This window comes from Cyrtonyx montezumae, unplaced genomic scaffold (genome assembly GCF_038088225.1).
Source record: "Cyrtonyx montezumae isolate F1298 unplaced genomic scaffold, pur_monq_1.0 scaffold_8, whole genome shotgun sequence".
Lineage (NCBI taxonomy): Eukaryota > Metazoa > Chordata > Aves > Galliformes > Odontophoridae > Cyrtonyx > Cyrtonyx montezumae.
In genome coordinates, this window is record NW_027072089.1 from 42,160,001 (window position 1) to 42,180,418 (window position 20,418).

The 20,418-nt window shown below is 37.2% G+C and overlaps 1 protein-coding gene across 1 annotated transcript in view; it reads left to right on the forward strand.

Annotated features, from left to right (window-relative positions):
* The window catches only part of CDH2 (cadherin 2), a 115,879-nt gene that overhangs the window by 90,008 nt on the left and 5,453 nt on the right, over nucleotides 1-20,418 (forward strand). The window contains exons 10-15 of the mRNA XM_065753464.1: nucleotides 1,907-2,163; nucleotides 3,452-3,594; nucleotides 4,813-5,046; nucleotides 5,339-5,572; nucleotides 7,101-7,240; nucleotides 18,245-18,409. Of these exons, the coding sequence (XP_065609536.1) occupies nucleotides 1,907-2,163; nucleotides 3,452-3,594; nucleotides 4,813-5,046; nucleotides 5,339-5,572; nucleotides 7,101-7,240; nucleotides 18,245-18,409 (1,173 nt within the window). The remainder of the gene's footprint in view (nucleotides 1-1,906; nucleotides 2,164-3,451; nucleotides 3,595-4,812; nucleotides 5,047-5,338; nucleotides 5,573-7,100; nucleotides 7,241-18,244; nucleotides 18,410-20,418) is intronic.

The window sequence follows — 20,418 nt, forward strand, 5'->3', positions numbered from 1 at the left end:
GAATGGCTTCCTACCTCCTGGCATCCATTAGTAGTCATGCTTGTTGTCTGCTGGTATTATGTCAACATGTTCCCATTAAGGAACAGATACAAATTAAACAGTCAAGTCACAATCAGAGAGGAAAAAGTGACAGGTAGGAGGCTACTTCTACAAGAGACTTTTAAAGTCTGGCTATTTTTAAAACCTCATTTAAATACCTTTTATGGAATAACTTGTCTGTCTTCATTCTGTAGCCAACACTGCTCTGTGTTGAGAGTTGACTTACTTAGAATGATAATAACAGTGTGATTCTATAATTAAGCCTGCCAAACAGTAGTCACCTTTCCTCATGACTCTCTGATAAGTGTAACATCTCTGAGCTGGCCTTTTCTGCTTTTGGCCCATCCACTTACGAAGTCAAGTATAAGATGCCAGTGTTCCCATTTGGAAATTAAAACATTCATTTTCTTTTCCAATTCTTTTTCCTTTTCTAATCATCTCAGTAACTAGGTGAGATAAAGATAATCACTCTAGCTGTACAAAACTTCACACTAGGGTGGTGTTCTTTTTCTTCTCAGAACTCTTCTCTGTTCTATAACCACACTTCCCCAGTGGTAACAATTGTTATATTAGTCTTCCAGCAAGAATTACATGTCTGTGCTTTGTAATTAGACACATGCATTTCTTTGTGAGATCTAGGAATAGCCTAAAACTAGAAACCTCTGGAAAAGTGAATCTGAAAAATTACTTAAACTAAAGTTACAAAAGGGAAGCAACCCTGAGCATCCAAGTCTCTAATGTGTTCGACATAGCTTTGCTCACTGAGAGTTTGTTAAAAATAAATTTTTATCCTCTCTATTGCCAGTGTGCCTCAGTGCTTTGCCATGTCTGACCTGGTTTAGCAACAAAATAGCAGCATGTGGGAGCTTCATTTGGAAAAAGAACTTGTTCCTACAAATGGAAGGGAATGATGGGTCTATTCAGAAGGGGGTCATATGTATCATCTGAAATCAGAGGCTCTTAAACAGCATAGAAAATTCAGCTTAGGGTGGTGAATTGCAGTTCTGCAGTCTGACCAAGCAGCACTTCTTTAAGCACCCAGACACAGGGTTGTTTGCAGTACAGTGAATTGATCTGTCGACTTGTAATGAAGATTGGGTTGTTTCTTGGTTGACTTCATGCTGTCGCATGCCAGTTGCCTCAGTAAGTCTAGAGTTAGTGCAAGCAGGTCAGTGCATAGCACTACTGAGCATCAGGTCTTAAGAAATGCCTCAACCATCTGCAGCACAACGAAAAATCTTGAGCTTCAGACTGTCTATACTCTTCCTTAAACTGGACTCCCAGCTCAGTGAGGAAGGCCCCAGACTGTAGGGTATCTGAACTCCGAAAATGGGAGCAGTAGAGATACCAGCAGTGGGGTTTGCTGGGATTACAAAGAGTCTTATAGTAAAATATAAGGACATGGGAGTCCGTGATCTCGAGGGCTAGATATGGTTGTGATCTTGTTCATAGGATGCCTGCCTTTCTGTGTTATAATGATGAAAGTCTCTCCACTGGAGAGCTCCTCTCAGGGCACATCTGCTTAAATGAGTGCCTGTCACAAAGCTGAGAGTCCCTATGTCGTCTTCTGATGAAACTATTTGTTTCTTCTGTTGTTAAGTAATGGCAGTACTCAGACAAGTTAAATCCAGGAAGTGCCAAAGTTTCAAGCTGTTCTAACCTTACAAGTGCTATTGCTGATGAGCAAAACCCCAACCCAGCTATGTGTTGAGGTATTACATAGAGTGTATTCCTTTTCAGCTCTTTCCTCATTTTTCAGAAAACCACTGTAAGTATTGCTGAAAATGTGCTTTAAAGTAAAAATGTTTTTCACGTCCAACACTATTGTGAGTAAATGTTAACACTGTCCACTCTTTACGTTCCCCAGCCCATTGACTTTGAGACCAACAGGATGTTTGTACTTACCGTAGCTGCGGAAAATCAAGTGCCTTTGGCTAAGGGGATTCAGCATCCTCCTCAGTCAACAGCAACAGTGTCCATTACAGTCATTGATGTGAATGAGAGTCCATATTTTGTTCCAAACCCCAAGCTTGTACGTCAAGAAGAAGGGCTTCTTGCTGGTAGCATGTTGACAACTTTCACTGCACGGGACCCAGATCGTTACATGCAGCAAACCTCTCTAAGGTCAGTATAAACATTTTACAGTTAACAATTACAACATAATATGTATTTTTAGAGCATGTGAGGAGCATAGAGACTGTGAAGTGATTCTATTTACTACAACATGAAGCTACAGCAATACTTTCTTTAGACCTTTAGCAGTACTGTCTAAATGGATTTTTGGCCTTGAAAATAAAAATAGCTGACCTGTTCATAGGTCTGTGTAAGTAGGGTCAAATTCTAATGCTAGGTCCTACTTCATCAAGGTCCAGTAATGCACCTGTCTTAAAGTACACTTGGCATCCCACTGATTTCAGTCAGAACAGTCACAGGCTTGTATGAACTAAGGCTTCGGCAATTTAAATTAACTAGCAATTTTGATACTGTATCAAAACCACATTAGATTGTGGACCAAATCTTAAGGAGTTTTCTTCTCAGCTGTTCACCAACAATTTGCAGTATTGTTGTTACCTATCTGTAAACTCTTGTGCTGATAGCTATGATTGCAATTTGTTCTTGATTCACCTAATGTCTAAAAGGTGATCTAAATTAGAAAACTGGCGAGTGTAAAGCAAAGTCATGGAAATATTAAGCATGCTTGCACGTGCCTAGTTCAGAAAGTGGTCACTGGCTACAATACTCAGGCAGATTGATTAGCTTTGGGTCAGGGCTCGCTCACCTAGTTTATCCAACAGCTTTTTAGTAGTGTAGAGGAAACTCCAATATACACATTTTTAACCAGCTAAGATAGTTTTCTCCTTATTAATTGCAAAGACCAAATTTGATAGATTGAGGGATGGTTTTGAAAGGTGCTTTCTTTCAAAAGAACATGAGAAATGTTCATTAAAACCAGTGCCTCTTTAGAAAATGAAGTTTAAGTGATACTGAAAGTATGAGAATAATTTATTGCTGTTAACAGCTCTTTGTAGATTGTTAATTCTCTCCATCTTTTCTACTTTAAAAGCACGGTAACGTAAGGATTAGTATCATTAACTGTTTTTATAGACCAAGCAAGAGGGATCCTTAGTGAAGTATCTTGAGTCTGAAGGTACATGTTACATAATTTATGGTAATTGTGTGGTTTACTCAAGTAATGTGATAACTTGCATGGCAGGGCACTTAAGAACAGTCCTGTGTTGAAATTCTTGAATGTCTTCATGAATTTTAGTGACAAAGCTTAACAAATGGAAATCCTGTAAAATGTTGACTCCAATTTTTAAAAAGGTGCTCAGAATACAAATTCAAGTATCTGTGTTATCTTTATTATCAATATTTATGTTTGAAAGTAAATAACACGTGTTAAAACACACAGGTACTCAAAACTTTCGGATCCTGCAAATTGGCTGAAAATTGACCCTGTTAATGGACAAATAACAACCACAGCTGTTTTGGACAGAGAATCAATATACGTGCAAAACAATATGTATAATGCGACTTTTCTTGCCTCTGATAATGGTATGTATCAACATTGTAATTTTTTTCAAAAGGCTTTCATTTATGTGATTGGCATTCTATTTTACTAGTGCAGAAAACAGGGTATGCTTAGAATATATCCATTCAGAAGCCTGTATTAGTATCAGGCTCCATATTGTTTCCAGCTACTCGTGAAGTAGCTGAAAAATAAGTCAGCAAGTTCAGACAAAGGCACTGGTTTTGTTATATCAGTCAAGCTTACGGAAAAGTGAAAAAGTCTGCACTAGACTGCTCTAGGCTGAGTTGGATTCATAGCTGGAGTGGCTGATGATTTTGTGAGGAGTAGCTTGTTGAAGGGGGTCGTGGATTGTATTTTTCCATATTCTGACTGTAGTGCAAAGGGAAAAGTGTTTTTTTTTTCTTCGGCAGTTTTAAATGAAGATCTCTGCTCAGCAATTAGCCCTGTGAGACTGGCTAAAATGTTGTGCTGTTTATAGTCAGTATCAAAAAGATGGACAGGTGTATTTAGTAATATTCTCACATTAGAGGGGAAAGCTGAGGCTATTTACTTTGGAGAGAAGTCAAATGGTGAAATTATGCAAACTGGTTCAGTATAACAAAGCTAGGTCAGCTATTTCTATCCTTTTGGCCCTGTTCTGGAGAGTAAAATTAAATGGAATTGGAAGGAGAATTTATTGGGTGTAGCAGGAGGAATGGGAACTATTGCTAATTATACTGAGAAATTCAGTGCTGCATGTTCTCATAAATGTGTGACTTTAGCAAGGTTTAAGGAAGCATCACATGTTCAGTATAGATAACAAAAATGTCTAGAAGTATAAATCCACATGATGGAAGTATTAGAAAGAATTTAAATACCATGCGTGTGATGAAGGATGATATTAAGTCTTCCAAGATAGAAAAGAATTTCTTCAGCAAATTCTGCATGTTTTTCTCTAAAGCATTTGATGTGGACTTTCTCTGAAAAAAGGAACCTAGTAATTTGTTCAAGTACAGTGATGGAGTCCCCCTCATCAGTGAATCTGGAGTTACGTTGAGTTTTGCTGGATAAGGAAGTTCTTCCAAGGGCAGACTACATGATTATTTGTGTGTTTGCAGGAACACTTGACAGCTTTAGACTAGCTTGGTAAAGACAGAATACCAATAGGTACATGGTAATTGAAAAGTGTTACAATTGCATTTAAAGTAATTTTGTAACTGTAAACAGGCTCAATACTGGTTCTTTTTCCTTTTTTCCCAAAGGAATTCCTCCAATGAGTGGAACTGGCACACTTCAGATATACTTGCTGGACATCAATGATAATGCTCCCCAAGTGAACCCAAAAGAAGCCACCACCTGTGAAACGCTGCAGCCTAATGCTATTAACATCACTGCTGTAGACCCTGACATTGATCCAAATGCTGGCCCATTTGCCTTTGAGCTTCCTGATTCACCTCCTAGTATTAAGAGGAATTGGACCATTGTTCGAATTAGTGGTAATTAACATTACAGAAATCTTAACTGTGTTAAAGGAAATACTGTGTGTTCTTTTCTGTATTGTACTTTGGTGTTATACGTTGATCTGGTTGACATGAATGGGAAAGAACCTTGGCACAAGTTTCCCAAAGAAAAAGTAAGTTTTAAGGAAGTCTGTTGTCCTGAATGCCATGCACGTAGTGGGTCTAATACCCTATTATGTGATGTACAAAGCCATTTTTGCCATTTATTTTTTTTAAACAGCATGAGCAGTACACTGCCTTTTAACAGGTGCCTTGTTTTCACTCACAGGTGATCATGCCCAGCTCTCTTTAAGAATCAGGTTCCTGGAGGCTGGTATCTATGATGTGCCCATAGTAATTACAGATTCTGGAAATCCACATGCATCTAGCACTTCTGTGCTGAAAGTGAAAGTTTGCCAATGTGACATAAATGGGGACTGCACTGATGTTGACCGCATTGTTGGTGCAGGACTGGGCACTGGTGCCATCATTGCAATTCTGCTTTGTATCATCATCTTGCTCAGTAAGTAGATGGATCTCTCAATCCTGACTCTTTTACTCTTGTAGTATAAGTGCCTTTTTATGTTTCAGTCCCATGTACCTTGACATAGACAGGGAGGGGCTGAAGACTCGAATACAGGAACTGTTGCTATTGAACAACTTTCTGATGGGTTGGGAGTTTAGGAAAAAGATTGTAATTAGCACTTGCATGGATACTTGGCAGTCAAGTTCACAGTCCCCACACTGAGCTAAGGAAGTTTTCTGTCTGTGCCCAAGGGCACAAGTTATGTTATATCAATGTGTGACCAGGATGAAGATGAGATTAGCCCTCAGACATTTAGTCTCTGGTCCTGTTGCTTCTGTATAATTTGACACCACTCACAGTAGGTAACCCAGCCTCTGAGGAATGCTCTGGTGTTACTACTGTTGTGTGTCAGATTAATGTAAGTGGGCTATTTTATGATTTTGGAAAGTAATGTATCACAGCATTTCATATAAGGCCTGACAAGCCAGCAGCCATGCGGGGAAAAGAGATGTGTGTGTTTGTTCAAGTACTACATAAAGCTGTGCTAGAATTTTATTTTTGTGTTGAGTGCATTCAATAAGGGAGATGACTAAACATCATGACTAAGTATCTGTCCAGTGTAGTAAATTAGATACCAGATCTCCTACACACTATGGTTAACTGATTTCTGATTGTGGTGGAACACGAGAAAAAGATTAACCTGTTCAGAGTATACTGCGCACTAGTCCAGAACATAAGAAATGATGGAAAGGAGTCCTGTGGGGGTGGGGGTGTGTGGGAGAGTCTTTGAGCCTGACAAAGCCCACGCCTGTACATACCTGGTACAAGGCACTCTTAAAATATCAGGTATTGTTTTAGCAGACACTTAACTGAAACTACTATATCTTCTAAGGTGTATTTTTAAGATATTCTTCATATATTTACATTCTAGATACAACTGTCTTTATGGAAAGAAGTGCCAGTGTAATTAGAAATTTACCTAGTATATTAGAAAATAGTGTATTTATTCTGTTTTCTTTCTCATTTTGTTTTCTTTCTCATTCTGCTTTCATTAAAAGCTTTAAAATGTAAATGATCAGTATGACAGAAAAATTATTGGGAATAAATGATTAAAAATATATGCCACTGTATGAAGTGTCATATATTGTTTGGTCATAGTGGAGAAAAAGGCAGGTAGTGTAATCTAGAATTCTTATTACTACTGGAAAGATTTCCTTCTGAATTCAATGATTCATTATACTTGTTTTCTTCTTACTTTATGACAAGTATATTTTGCAGATACAGAACAGATTTGTGACGTAGAGAAGTAATATGTGATTGATTTCTAAATCAAGTTGCTTATAGCGTCCTCAGTTTAAACATCTTCACCTTAAGCTTCCATCTATGAAATCTGAACATAAAAAGCCATCCTGAAATGTCTCGTGCAGAACAGCCAAAGCCAACAGTAATAGTGTAGTTTAAATTTGCACAATTTTCCATACTTCAGAATCAAGATATGTGTTTGCTGTCTCATTCTGCCACGTAGTTTTAGTTCTAATGTTCGTGGTATGGATGAAGCGCCGTGATAAGGAGCGTCAGGCCAAGCAGCTCTTAATTGATCCAGAAGATGATGTGAGGGACAACATTCTGAAATATGATGAAGAAGGTGGTGGAGAAGAAGATCAGGTGAGGAATAACGAATACTATTTATGTATGGGCTCATTAGTTGGTGCTGCACTTTGTTTCTGTTGACAAATGGTAATAAGTTGCTAATTTGTGCATAACACACTGAAGACAAAGAGTACTATTTTAAAAGCCTGAAATAAAACATTGCTTTCTCATGTTGCTTTTGCAGTTACAGAGACAGAAATGTTCTGCCTCTTTGGGTAATACGTAAAATCAGAAGTGTGCTGACTTACACCATTAAAAAAAGTCATGGTATTCTTGCCATAAGCAGTTATATTTAAATGAAAATAAAAATTTCTTCTCATTGTAATCTGTAAACCTTTGCTCCTTGTCTGGGATCCTGTTGTATGGAATCAGTGGTACAGAGTGGTTAATTCAGTCTGTTAGAAATACAACCCTTGTTTAGTGGTAGGTGAGTGCTTTTCTGGGTGCACAGTAATGTGTGCTATTGACAGATTGGCCACTACTGAGATTTTAGCTTGGAAAGTATTTATGTTTCAAGTAGCTGTCAGGGCACATCTATGTTTATTCAAATACCTTTCCAGGCAGGTGCCATATGCATTTACTCTCACATCACCTCTGGTTGAACCATTGCTGGTATGTCAGAGGGCTAGGAGTGATGTGTACATGCTAAGAATAGCTACTTTTTCCTTCTTTCTCTTCCCCCCCACCTCTCTAATTTAGTGAATTTCCAAGCAGTGTGGCTTCCTTCCTTCCTTCAGAGATTTGTTAAGTGTTTTCTGAGCATGACAAACAGTGGAGTAATGCACATTATTACTGATAGAAGTGAGTGTAATTATGAAGGGAACAGTGATTATAATACAGCCTGAGAAATTTTCCATTAAAAAGCCTTGAAAAATCAAGTATAATTCTTCCACACATCTCCAGTCATGTTCATCTAGCACTTTAGTCATCTGAAAAGTGTCTCCTTTCACTAGTACAGACACGTAAAGCTTTCCTCTGCTTGTCTGTTGGTTTGTCTGACATTTTTGTTCTCCTTAGTAACTTCCAGACTTTCTGTGTTTCCCCCAGGTCCTGTTCCTACTTCCTTGCTTTTCTGCATAACTTTGTTTTTAATCAGCTTGCAAAGGAAACCTTAGCTTATGCAGTTCAGGAAAATCATTTATGTTAATAAATTGAAGGCAGCCCTTCGAGACTTCATATATTTCAGTTGATTGTACAGACTGAGTACAAGAGCTGCATCCAGTTTGTGCATGTTGTTGCATAGAAAGTAACAAGAAAAGTCTGTCCTGTGAAGACTAATTTTCCAGTTCGTGTATCCCCATCTCTTGTCCACCCACAATTCCCTGGAGGATCTGCTTAGCAATTTTTAAGTAGTTTTGGTTTTGTTCCGACCACACAGTCCTCAGGACAGAGTCAGTAAAGTTTTCAGTGTTTATACTGTTGGCTAAGAAATTGTAGGTGGTACTATTAGAGTGTTGGGAGAGGTTGTGCCTGCAGATCAGAAACCTTAAGCGTTGTAGTAACAGCATCAGGAAGAGTAAAATAATCATTTGAGAAAAGTGCTGAAGTCTCTCCTCTGACCATTGTACACAGTGCTCCTCTGCAGGGAATGTGCTGTTTTTATGAGAGAGATAGTCAGGGGAGCCCAGCAGGACGTAACGTTTTGTGAACACAGTTAAAGATTAGCAGGATGTAAACCATCCAGAATTGCAGCCTTTCACCAGCTGTGAATGAGCATAGAGAATACAGTGAAAGGAGGAACTGTCAGTGCAGTAGTAAATTGGTAAGAAATGGGAAATGAGAGTCATATCTTCTTCAAGTGCATTGAGGAAGCTCCAAGATACAGGGAAGTTCAAGGACTTCATTAAATAAAAAAAAAAAAAAGGATTTTTAGCCACAAAAACCTTGCTTTCTTTCTTAAGATACATTTTGAAGACTTTGTTGGAAATGAATTATTCTAATTACTAGCCATGTAGTTCCAGTACACTGGTCACTCTCTTGATCGCTTGAGCAGTGGACTGTAATGTCTGCAGATCTGAAAGATCTGTATACACTTCAGACATACCAAACGTCACAGGAAGGGAAAGTAAAAGCACCCACAAAATGTAGAAAGCTTTTATAACCACTCCTGTCGCCAGTTTTGGATAATTGCATAGGCAGAAAAAAAAAAGGGGGGGGGGGGGGAGTAGTTACTTTCACAGCTCCAAAATTAAGAATTTGATAATGTGTCTGAATACAGAGCACCAACTTTCATTTTGGCACCTTATTTTCTATGTAGAGTGGATGGTCACAGGATTTACTGCCTCATTTTCATGGAGCTGCTTTATCTTGATGGTTTGCTACACAAAAATGTAGATTTCTTTCAGTGCTTAACTAGATGATCACAGTTCCTAGGTTTGCCTGTTCTTGTTTTCCTTCTTCCTTCATTCCTCACCCCCTCAGGAAAGAGGGAGACTACTTTTTGTTTTATCATTATTATTTCTTGTGAAATGGTTTTGCACCCATTTTGAATGAGATTTAAGAACCACGTATGCTAAGCATTTGGAGTGTCTCAACAAGTTCCCTAAAAATAGTTATCTCATCTTTGCTTAGCAAAACCATGTGCAAGCAAAGCAATGTAAAATACTGTTTATATGTTGTCCATCGAGGTATTTTTTTTCTTTCAGTTTAAGGAATGAAAGTGTCAAAGTTAAGTGTTCTCAAAAAAGCATGCAAGACTGCCATCAAAAATCTGTTTTCAGAATGAGGCCTCATAAGGCCACTGTTCTATTAAAATCAAGAAAAAGTTGTTTCTTGTCAACTATGGATCTGCAAATCATCAGCACATGACAAAGGAAAATGCTCTATGTCAATATTAATATTTCTTGCTGCCCTCTGCTAAAAAATATCAGCACAGGTTGACTAAACTGCCTAGGTAGAAGATGGTGCCAAAAGAGACTCAGGAACACAGGGACATCAAAGCCTGGATAGTTCTCATGCAGCAAAAGAAAAGGGGATGCTCAAAGCTTTTTGCAAGTCTTGATGAAAGCACAGAATATTTTAAGAAGTTCAGATATTTTCATAATCTTTACATTTTAAAATTACTTTTTCTATTGATAACAAGTAAATAATTTAGGCCTTTTTAAAATTACCTGCTCTTCTGAATGAATACTTGATGATGAGGCCACGCTATGTAAGTCATCATCTTGTTTATGCAGATATTTTGGTGACCAGAAGATTTGGTTGGTAAGGCTCAAAGATAAATGATGAAGTTAAGATTCTTTGGATCCTAAACCAAACTACTTTCAGATTTCTGGTTTGTTCTTGGAAGGTCATTTATTTATTTAGGTGGTGGATTTTTTGTTTCTTTCTTTTAAATGCTATTCAGTTTGGTTTCCAAGCTGTCACAGCACTCTCCTAAAGCATTCTCATCATGTTGCTTTCAAATTCTTCTGCAATCAGAGTAATGTATCCAGTAACAAATTTTATTAGTTCCAAATTTCTGCTTTTCCCTCTGAGACATAGCTGCTGTCAAACAGGAAAGTAGTATTCCTGCTTTGTCTTCTTCTGTGTTTGCGTGTGTTCTCCCCCTTCCCAAGCTAGAATTTTGAATTAATTCTGATGTGAAGATTGTCGTCAAAGAGCATTTTATTCTGTCTCTTGTTAATCCACTCTGAGGCTTTCTTGACCTGCTTTGCTCACTGACAGGCTGAATGGTTGTAAAGAAAATTGAGGTTCTGGAATGATTCGTTGTCTTTCTCTAGCCTGGAATGATCTATACAGGATTGTGTGATCTCCACAGTAGAGAAAAATTACATTTAATTCCCTAAGCCAGAAAAGCTCTATATCTGTCATTCATAACTGATGTCAGCCTGCTCCCACTGCAGAGTGTTGTCAACACAAGAGGTATTTTGGCCTGTTTTCACCTGAAATTCTGTTTTTTGGAAATGGAGTTTAAAACCTTGCTCTGAAAGCTCTACAGCACTTGTATTGTCCAGGCAGGAATGTTTTTGCTTTCTTTTATTTTTTTCCACTGTTCTGGAAGCTGAAATGAGAGGTAGTGTTAAGAGAGGAAAGAGATACCCCAGGTAGAAAGTCTGTTATTCTTCCCAGTATTTTGTTTAGTATTTTCCAGTTCTAACAATTTGTCTATCTGTTGGAGCCAGACCACGAGTTACTTTGAGTCGTCACCATTCCACAGGAGTCAGTGGGACTGTTTTGGGGAAGAGGATTTTGGGGTTTTATTCCCTCTGAATGTTTAACCCAGCAGGGGCATTAGTTTGCCAGATTCTGAAATGAATGTACACTCAGTGTATTGATAAATTCTGAAGCTGGGAGTGACAGTCTTGATCAGTAATGAACTGCCGCATGATGTGGAGCTTGTAGTTGTTAGCAGACAGGAGGTGTGAGAGACAAAGGACTGACATAGTCCTGGTGGCATGACGTGCACTCAGCTTGTAACACTGATGTCAATTCTAAATGCAAAAACCTTATGTTGGCTGAGTGTTAAAGCACTTAGCACGTCTGCCACATAGTTGGCGTGTATAGCAGATCACAACCTATAAACATCACTAATGCATTTTTACCACGTGTCTCGAGCTATTTATGTGCTATACGTTGAGGCAGTGGGTGCTCAACTGGGATACTTGCTGCGTACATCAGCTTGATAACTGTGATGTGTATTCTTTAATTGTTTTTTCATGAGTCTTCTGTAGCACATTACAGAAGATGCTCCTCACGTCTCCTTTGAGTCCAGTTCTGTGGTGTTTCCTGAATTTTAATAGTGCATAGTTATGCAAGTGGTCTTGTTGAGGCAAATTAGACCAGCAAGTGGTATGCCTTGAAACTATTTCTTATCAGCTGTCCTGAATGTATTTTAACCTGACCAGCACACCTGAATACAAGTATTTCTAAAGCAGTGATTTTGCTATCATTGGAAGTATTTTTCTTACTAAAACTCTACTTGTTCCTTCCTAAATCAGTTTCACTCTTCAGATGTTATTCCATAGCTTGCTTTTCTTCCTGTTGTATTACACATTAATATAGAGAAATAAAATAGCAGTGATTATTTTAAAGATGATAAAAACATAATAGTCTACTTTTAGGGGTGAATGGATCTAAATTCTAAACAGGAGTTTCTCATTTGCGAAAAACAATAGCTTTTTATTCCAGCATTTGTGTGTCGTTGATAAACATGTATTAAGCAATCATTTGTATTGTAATAGTTTGTTTATTTATCTTAATGTCATAACTTTCTGGCTATTGGTGTCTTAAGATTACATCAATTTTATGGGCTGGATCTTGATCATAACCTCTGTTGTAAAAACAACATTTCTGTGCTACTTTAACAACATTATAAATCCATATGGTGGTATTTTACCATCGTGACTGTTCACATCATTTACTCTCACTTCTTAACCTTTATTCTGTACTGCATTTAAGAGCGTAAAATATTTCATTTAAGAAGTCTAACGATAATGAATAAAATAACTGTTGTTAAGGTATCCCTAGGCATCTGTAATATGATAAGCAGGAGGAAGTTATTTTGAGAACAGTGATTGCTTACTTAGACCTTGTTTTTTGAGTGAGTGACTCATGCGGTGCTCCTGTGGAGGAATTATTATCATCCTTTGGTGAATCTTTATCTCATCATGGAAAAGTAATGTTCCTATAATTCCATTACAGAATTGTTTTCTATTTTATTTTATCCTGTCTAGAACCTACGTCAGTGTTATTGTGTTGTATCTGCAGTCGGAGTTTCTTTCACCTTTTTATTAAAAAAGATAACTGAGCTTCTTGGTTATCTTAAAAGTGATTAACTTGTAATGCTCCAGATTTATCTATAATAAAAATAAATGGGAAAAAGAATACGGAAGAAAGTAATCAAAAATGAATTGCAAATAAAGACCAACTGTTAGTGCAGACACTTTAACTAGCCTCCCACCTGCAGTCTGCATCTAGTCAGACCCATGTGCTTTTCCTTTTTGGGAGTCCTATTATTCCAGCAAGTGAAAGGTGTAGGGGCTTTGGAGCATTTTGCAGAACTCAAGCAATATTTTATGCGAGTTGCTCAGCATTATTTCTGAATGTATTTGTTGGGTTTGTGGGTAGAATGGTTAGAGGGTTGGTTTTCACTTCCTTTTCATTGTTTTGAAAAGACTTCTAAAATTATGAACTTTGGCCTGAATTTTTCCTCTGGCCTGAATTTGCTCCCCCTGCCCTAATTCTCTGTTGGAGGAGGCAGTAATTATCTTTGCAACACGGAGGAGAAACAGACCATGCATTTTATCCGTAGATACTTCAAGTCATAATTTGCACTGTTCTTTCAACTCTGAAATAAAATTGGGTTTATACTGAGATATCATCCTGTAAATTAGACGTGTGAAGTGCAGACTTCTGCCACTGCTGCTTTACATGCTCATAGAGCTCTGCACCTGGTTTTGTCCAGTGAATGCTTACAGCTGTCATAATCAAATTAAGCAAACTAGTGACAATTAAATTGATTTCTTCCATGAGAACATATCAGATTCTGTATGTCTTCACAAAGGCCGTATGCTTTGAAAATGAGAAACAGGTGTTGTATTTTTGCTATACAAGGCATGTGTCCAGGCCTATATACGTAGATAAAGTTTTCTATGAGAGGTTTAAAAAAAAAACAACAAACAAAACTTGTTTGATTGTTTTTAAGCACACCCCATCTGTGCATAAAAAATTATGGGTTTACTAACTTGTGGTTTCAATCTGGTATTTGGAATTCTGCTTTATTTCAGTAAGTGTTCATATTGAGCAGGTCTAGTGAGTGTAATACGCTTTCAATTCAAGCTTTTGCCAATAACTTCTAAAATTCAAGCACAATCAGAGCAGCTAATCCAGGAGAAAAAGTTAGCTTTACCTTGAAGCTTCTGGGAAATTCTGTCTCCTGGATTATGTTTCTTCTTTTTTTTTAGTATTAATTTTTTTTTGTAACCTTCTCCAAAGATTGGTTGCAGCCAGAAAGTGAGGTACTTCTTTAGAAATCTCTCTCTCCCACTGCCGCAGCTGATGGCTGCTGTATAAGGGATTATTACTGAAGTGCCTTTAAATGAATGGCCGCTTTGCACAAGAGGAAGTTGTTTAAGGGAAAAGCATTTTCTTTTTCTTTGTAAATCAGTGATTATTAGGGAATATAAAATGGCATTTTCTTCTGTTCTGGCCATTTCTTCTGTTCAGGTTGAGAAATGTGAATTGTGCTCCCAACTACTGTGCAAAGGTTCCTAAAGAAAAGCTTTTAAGGGTTTTGGTCTCTTGTCTGCACAGCTGGTAGGGTGGTTAATCTGTAGGGCTTGGGTAGCTGGTTTTCACATTTAGTACTGTTGCCTTGGATCTCACATTTCAGGAATGTGAGTTCAGAGCTACTAATGGTGCAAGTCTTTGCTTAAAGCTGTCTAAAACTAAGTGAATAGCTAATACTGTTAATATTTGTTCTTGGGCTCATACAAGGTTGGCTTCCTTTGTGGTAAGGGAGCTTGAAGGTAGCTTAATTTGACAAAATGCAGCTTCTGGTCAAATACCTCTAGGAGATCCTGACTTTTTTCCTTTCTTAAAACAAAACAAAACAAAAAATCAGAAGTTCTTCTGTTTCAGTACAGGTGATGGTGGGATTTTGGTTGTTTGGTGGGGGTTTTTTTTAGCTATTTTTTCCCCCAGTAAATAGAGGCTAACTAAGGAGGCAGAAGTGTTTGTGGTTACATCAAGTTATATCACTGAAACATTAAGCTAGTCATCTCATCTACCACCAATTATCAAAAAGGTAGCTGTATTGTCTCATACAGTTCTATAAAATACCTTTATTAGCAAGAGGTCCTTCAACTTGCTTCACTTAGATCCCTGTCATTGAATCAGAGGCTTCTGTTTTCCAGTAGACTTGGACAACCAGATCAGTATAATTTTCTGGTTTCTTAAAGGCCCGAGTTGGGTAGGTAAACAAGAGCAAATGTTTTAGCTACCATCCAATAGAGAAAAAAAAATGGAATGAAAAAAAGAACAGTGCTGATTCTTCTTTCCATCAAGCATCTGAGCTTATACAGAAGTCTTAAAGAATTCAAACCTTCTGAATGAATTTACTCAAATCCAAGCTTAAGTAAGGAAAGAAAGGTATTTGTTCTAAAATTAACGGAGTTAGGGCTAACTATTGGAAATCAGAGAATAAATGCCTCTGACAAAAGCTAGCAGCGATACGAATTAAATGCCATTGCATTTAATAGGGGGCCTGTTCTTGTTCCTCATTAATACCTCAGCAGACTGAAATAGAGAATGGATGACATGGAATAAGGCTGAAGCTAGGACAAAACTGTTGACTTACAGTTCTGAATTACAGTAGAAATAATAACCCCGAACATTGCTCTAAGCTGGCTATCCCAACCTACCTCAGCATGTTTTTTTCTCTCTCTGATATGGCACAGTTTTCCTTTTAGCTGTCACTTCTACACTTAACTATGTTAAACTCTGCTTGAGACTAACCTTAAAGTCTGTTCAGGAGCTTTAGATAATACAGCAAAAGTTTTTCCATTTATCTAGCAGTGAATGCAACATTGAGCAAAGAGATGGAATTTCTACAGCTCTAAACAGCTTACACTCTGGGTCTTTTTTTTGACTTTGCTGTAATTGAGTAGGGTTGGCTTCAGACAGAATGTTGAAACAGCTGGAGACATTGCATGATGCTGTGTGTGTACGATATTAAGCCAGTTGCAGGAGGTGGTGGATGACTTGCCATACCTGACTGATGTACAGTTGGTATTGATTTTAATGATATGAGAGAATTGGGAGTCTGTGGTAATAAGCACAATGGATCTCTTTTTTTCCTGTCCAGACACTTAATAGAACTACAAAATAAATTTCCTCTGATAGAAGTCTGGAAGGCAGTGTCATAAATTATCCTAGAAAAGAAATCCAAAGTGGAAGTCCACGTAAAAAGACATTCTGACCTGCTGTTGCCTTGAGGATGGCAATCTTTGCTGTCTCTGTAGCTATAAAGCTCAGAAATGTCCCAAACTATACAAATACACAGGAGAGTAACCTTAAATATGACAACTCTGTCTGACTAATGCAGTATTTCTGTATGACCACTAATCAGAAAGAGCTTTTAGGACAGGAATGGGCAAATGGATTTTAAGCTAAAAGAGGGGAGATTTAGATGAGATGTTTGGAATTCTTTTATTCAGAGAGTGAAGAGACACTGGAACAGGTTGCCCAGAGAAGTTGTGAATGCTCCATCCCTAGAGGTATTCAGTGGGGCTTTATATATGTATATAAATATTATATAAATATAAATGTTTACGTATAAATAATATATATATAGTTTATATTTAAACTGAAATGACCACAGAGATTTTCCTGATTTTAATGTATTTTTCATTTAACCATACCTATTTGAATTCCTCCATGTGAAAACATTTAGTATTAAAAGGAAGTGTTTGAAAAGAACTCTCAATACATATTCATAAATTCTGAAGCTACATTCTACTCTGATGTGATTTTCTGATAGCATGCCTGTAAACTGTTTTGATTTATTTTACATAATAAAAAGAGAATGGATGAAGAGTTCAGTTTACTTTTACTTTCTTTACTTTTACTTTTTCCAGCCCATACAGCTTTATCAAAATGAATTATTCTGTTTTGTCCTTGACGAGCCAAAGGTTTAAAGTCACAGCTCTGCCTCGAGGAAGTTGTAACGTCATTAAAACATACGAAACCACATTGTAAAATCTCAGTGGAGCTGTTGCACCTTTTTGACTGTGTATTTGTGCTCAGTCAGTTGAGGACCTGAGAAACAAATTAGAAAGTGTAGTGATCTGATAGTAAATTTCTGCCAGTGAACTGCCTTCACTGCAGTCAGCAGACTTCACTTCTGGTTGAAAGCTCTGTTTTGAGGGTCCACAGTTGGTAAAGTAATACTCTCAAAAGGCGCCCTAAGTTCTGTGAAGTGACAGCAGAAATACATATTTCTTTTTCAGGAGTCAGTTACGAACTGATGAAAATGTAATTCTCTGTGCAGACCGTTCCCAGCAAATTGAGATTGCAAATACAATTTTTACTAGGAAAACACTATGGAGAAGCAGATACTGATTGTGGAAGAACTTATTTTAGGATGCTTCTCAGCAGCTTGGACTATTTGTGGGGTAGGGCACCTGGCACAAAGCCCCAGTCTACTGGTAGCTCATGGATGGTTGGCTTCAGTTTAAGCCTTTAAGTCCAGTTCTTTGTTCTGCATTTTTACCAGTGCCTTATGCAAAGGCATCTTTGAGCATGACTACCTTCTAGACATGGCAGTGCTGAAATGCATCGCACTGTGCAAATAGTATTCAGGCATATCTATCTTAAATGCATAAATATTCATCTAATTAAAAATCTAATATACGTATATACTGCTTATTGGAATTCATAGTGCTGTGCTAGCTTCATCATTCTGCCAGAGTTGGAAACTGCAGCATCAAGTATTTAATGAACAGATCCACAAGTAATCTTTAGAAAAAGCTCAGAATTAAGGCCAAATCTGAGAAGCTTTGTACTTCTTATGACATTTTTCCCCCTTTGACTTTTACATTATGGAAGCCACACAAAATCAGCAGGAAGTCTTAAACTCCATTCTTGAATGTATTGTAAAATACTGTGGTGTAGTGCACTTGCTTCTTTCTCAGAATGAGAATGTCTGATGTTTATTTCCCTGGAAAAATAAGAGTTGAATTTGATATCTTAGCTCTGTGCAGTAGATCATCATTACTAGGGAAAATGTTTAGTCTCTTAATAGTACTACTCAAATCCTTTCTTCTCAATGTAAAATGTATGAGAACCACTACAAATCTGATGGAACAGAATCAAAACAGTGGATTCAGGGAGTATAAATCAAATAATGTCCTGCAAGAAACTGTGTTTTAGGCTTAATCTCAATACGTGTTACGTTCCTTAAAATAAGAGTTGTGGTGAAATGATTTCTTATACTTCCCTTTTTTCTTTCCCTGTGTTTCTGCTGGCAGATACCATTAAAATTCTCCTAACGTGCTCTCTCTGATTCACATTTTTCAGGATTATGACTTGAGCCAGCTCCAGCAGCCTGACACTGTAGAACCAGACGCCATCAAACCTGTTGGAATCAGACGTCTTGATGAAAGGCCAATCCATGCAGAACCTCAGTATCCAGTCAGATCAGCTGCTCCTCATCCTGGGGACATTGGGGACTTCATTAATGAGGTAAAAGAGAGTTTCCTCCTATGATCTGTAAGCCTTTTTATTTTCTTAATTGTACTCCACGTCAGTAGCTGTTAAATTTGAATATTATAACTTTTAAAAACTTACTTAAACAATTAAAGTTGTCTTGCTGGATTGAAGTAAATACGTTCTTTTAAAGTACAGACAAATTTAATTAACTCATCCAAACAGAAAGTGATGATATATCAATTAACTTCTGCACATTTGTATTAATTACATTCATAATACATTATCAGGCACAACCACAGTATCTCCAAGCAGGATTATTCTTTCGGTTCTGAGTAATAAATAGACTAACAAAATTATGGTTCGGCCTAAATTCATTTATTAATTCTGATTAATTTAATAATAGAAGTAGTTCATGTTCATTTTCCTCATACGTTACCCTTTGAATCCAGATAGTAGTGGAAATTCTGTGCGTTTAGTTAAGGCCAAAAGAATTCCATCAAATACGATTAGTGAGCAAGGCAGCTAAATTAAATGTTATGTAAGTGCTTTTAATGCTTGTCATAGAGCTTTAAAAGTCTTTGCATTATCTTTGATTCTTCAAATTAATAAAGATAAATGCAAGTAAGATTCAGATTATAACCAGATTATTCACACTTCTGAGTAAAATAACAGTACAAATATCAGTTTCATTATTTTAGTCTCTTTTCAATCTTAAATCATTGATTTTTATGTAGCTTAAAACAGCAGAATGTATTTTCTTGTGCTCATTAATTATAGAAAAACAAATACTTAGCTTATTTTTAAGTTGTAAATAATGGTTTAGTAACTTGGATTTCCAAAGATTAATAGAAGTAAATTATATTCTCTAATTTTCTTGTCTCTCCGGCAATTAATAGCTGGATGAGTACTGAAGAGAACAGTTTTTGCAGATACATTTCTTGTTGCTTGTTTTAAGGAAAAAAAAAAACCTAATACACTTAAGTTTCTTCTGCGTTAGCAGGCTGCATAAAATGGAGTTTGATCCTAATAAGATACACGACAATACTACGCAAAGGGAGGTGACTAGCTGTAAGCTATTCCAATTAGATGTATTTTAAGAGTATCCAGATTTGTGAAAGACCTCGATTAGAATGAAGTGGTTTAGCAAAAAGGATTTTTGCATACCTTGTACTTCTAAATATTACAAATACAGTTGATTTTTGTAATTGAGTGGAGTCGTGGGAGAATAAAATGCCCAGGATTGTGTACACACTACAACTTCCTCACAGCCCCTCATCTTCTTCCAGATGATCAATTTCCCTTCCTATTCTCACATGAGCGTGCCCAGACACTCCCAACCTGGCAAGTGGTGGCAATGAGCCCGTGATCCTCAGTACCCTGATTTTTCTAATCTTTGCAGCAGGCATTCATATTCCCACGGATCTTAGATTGGCTTAAGATCTGGCTTAGGGACCGTTTATCTGACCTTATACAATTTAAAAATGATTGAACAAACTGTTTTTGCACTGCTGTTTTTCAGTAAGTTGTCACTCCTGAAGAGTCTATCATAAATGTGTAGGAACAGTAGGTTCCATCTGTATTTAACCCCATATGTTTATATCATAGTACCAAGCTACAAATCATTTTCCTACTGCTTTCTCTTGTATTAGCTCAGTACCTTTCTGTATACTTCCCTTTCCTCTTCACCTAAAGGAGAAAGCTTCTTCTGGCTTGTTTTGTACTGTAAAATCATAGTAATAATAATATTCACTTAAAAACAAAATTAACCTTAGATTTATACAAAATTAAATCATGGCAATTTTATCTGCAAACTCTTGGTAGTCAGTTGCCTCATCAGTTTGTAAGGAACTATGTGACGTAGATTCTATGCTTCAAATGTTATATATTTACCTTCTTTTTGTTGCAAGGGGTTTCTTAGGATTTCAACTTTGTTTTACTATGGAGCATTTCACCTAACCTTCTCTGAAGTGCACAGTTATTGCCAGGGATTCTTTATGCTCTGTTTTAGCAGAACACTGAGCAAAAGGAAGATTTTATTTCTC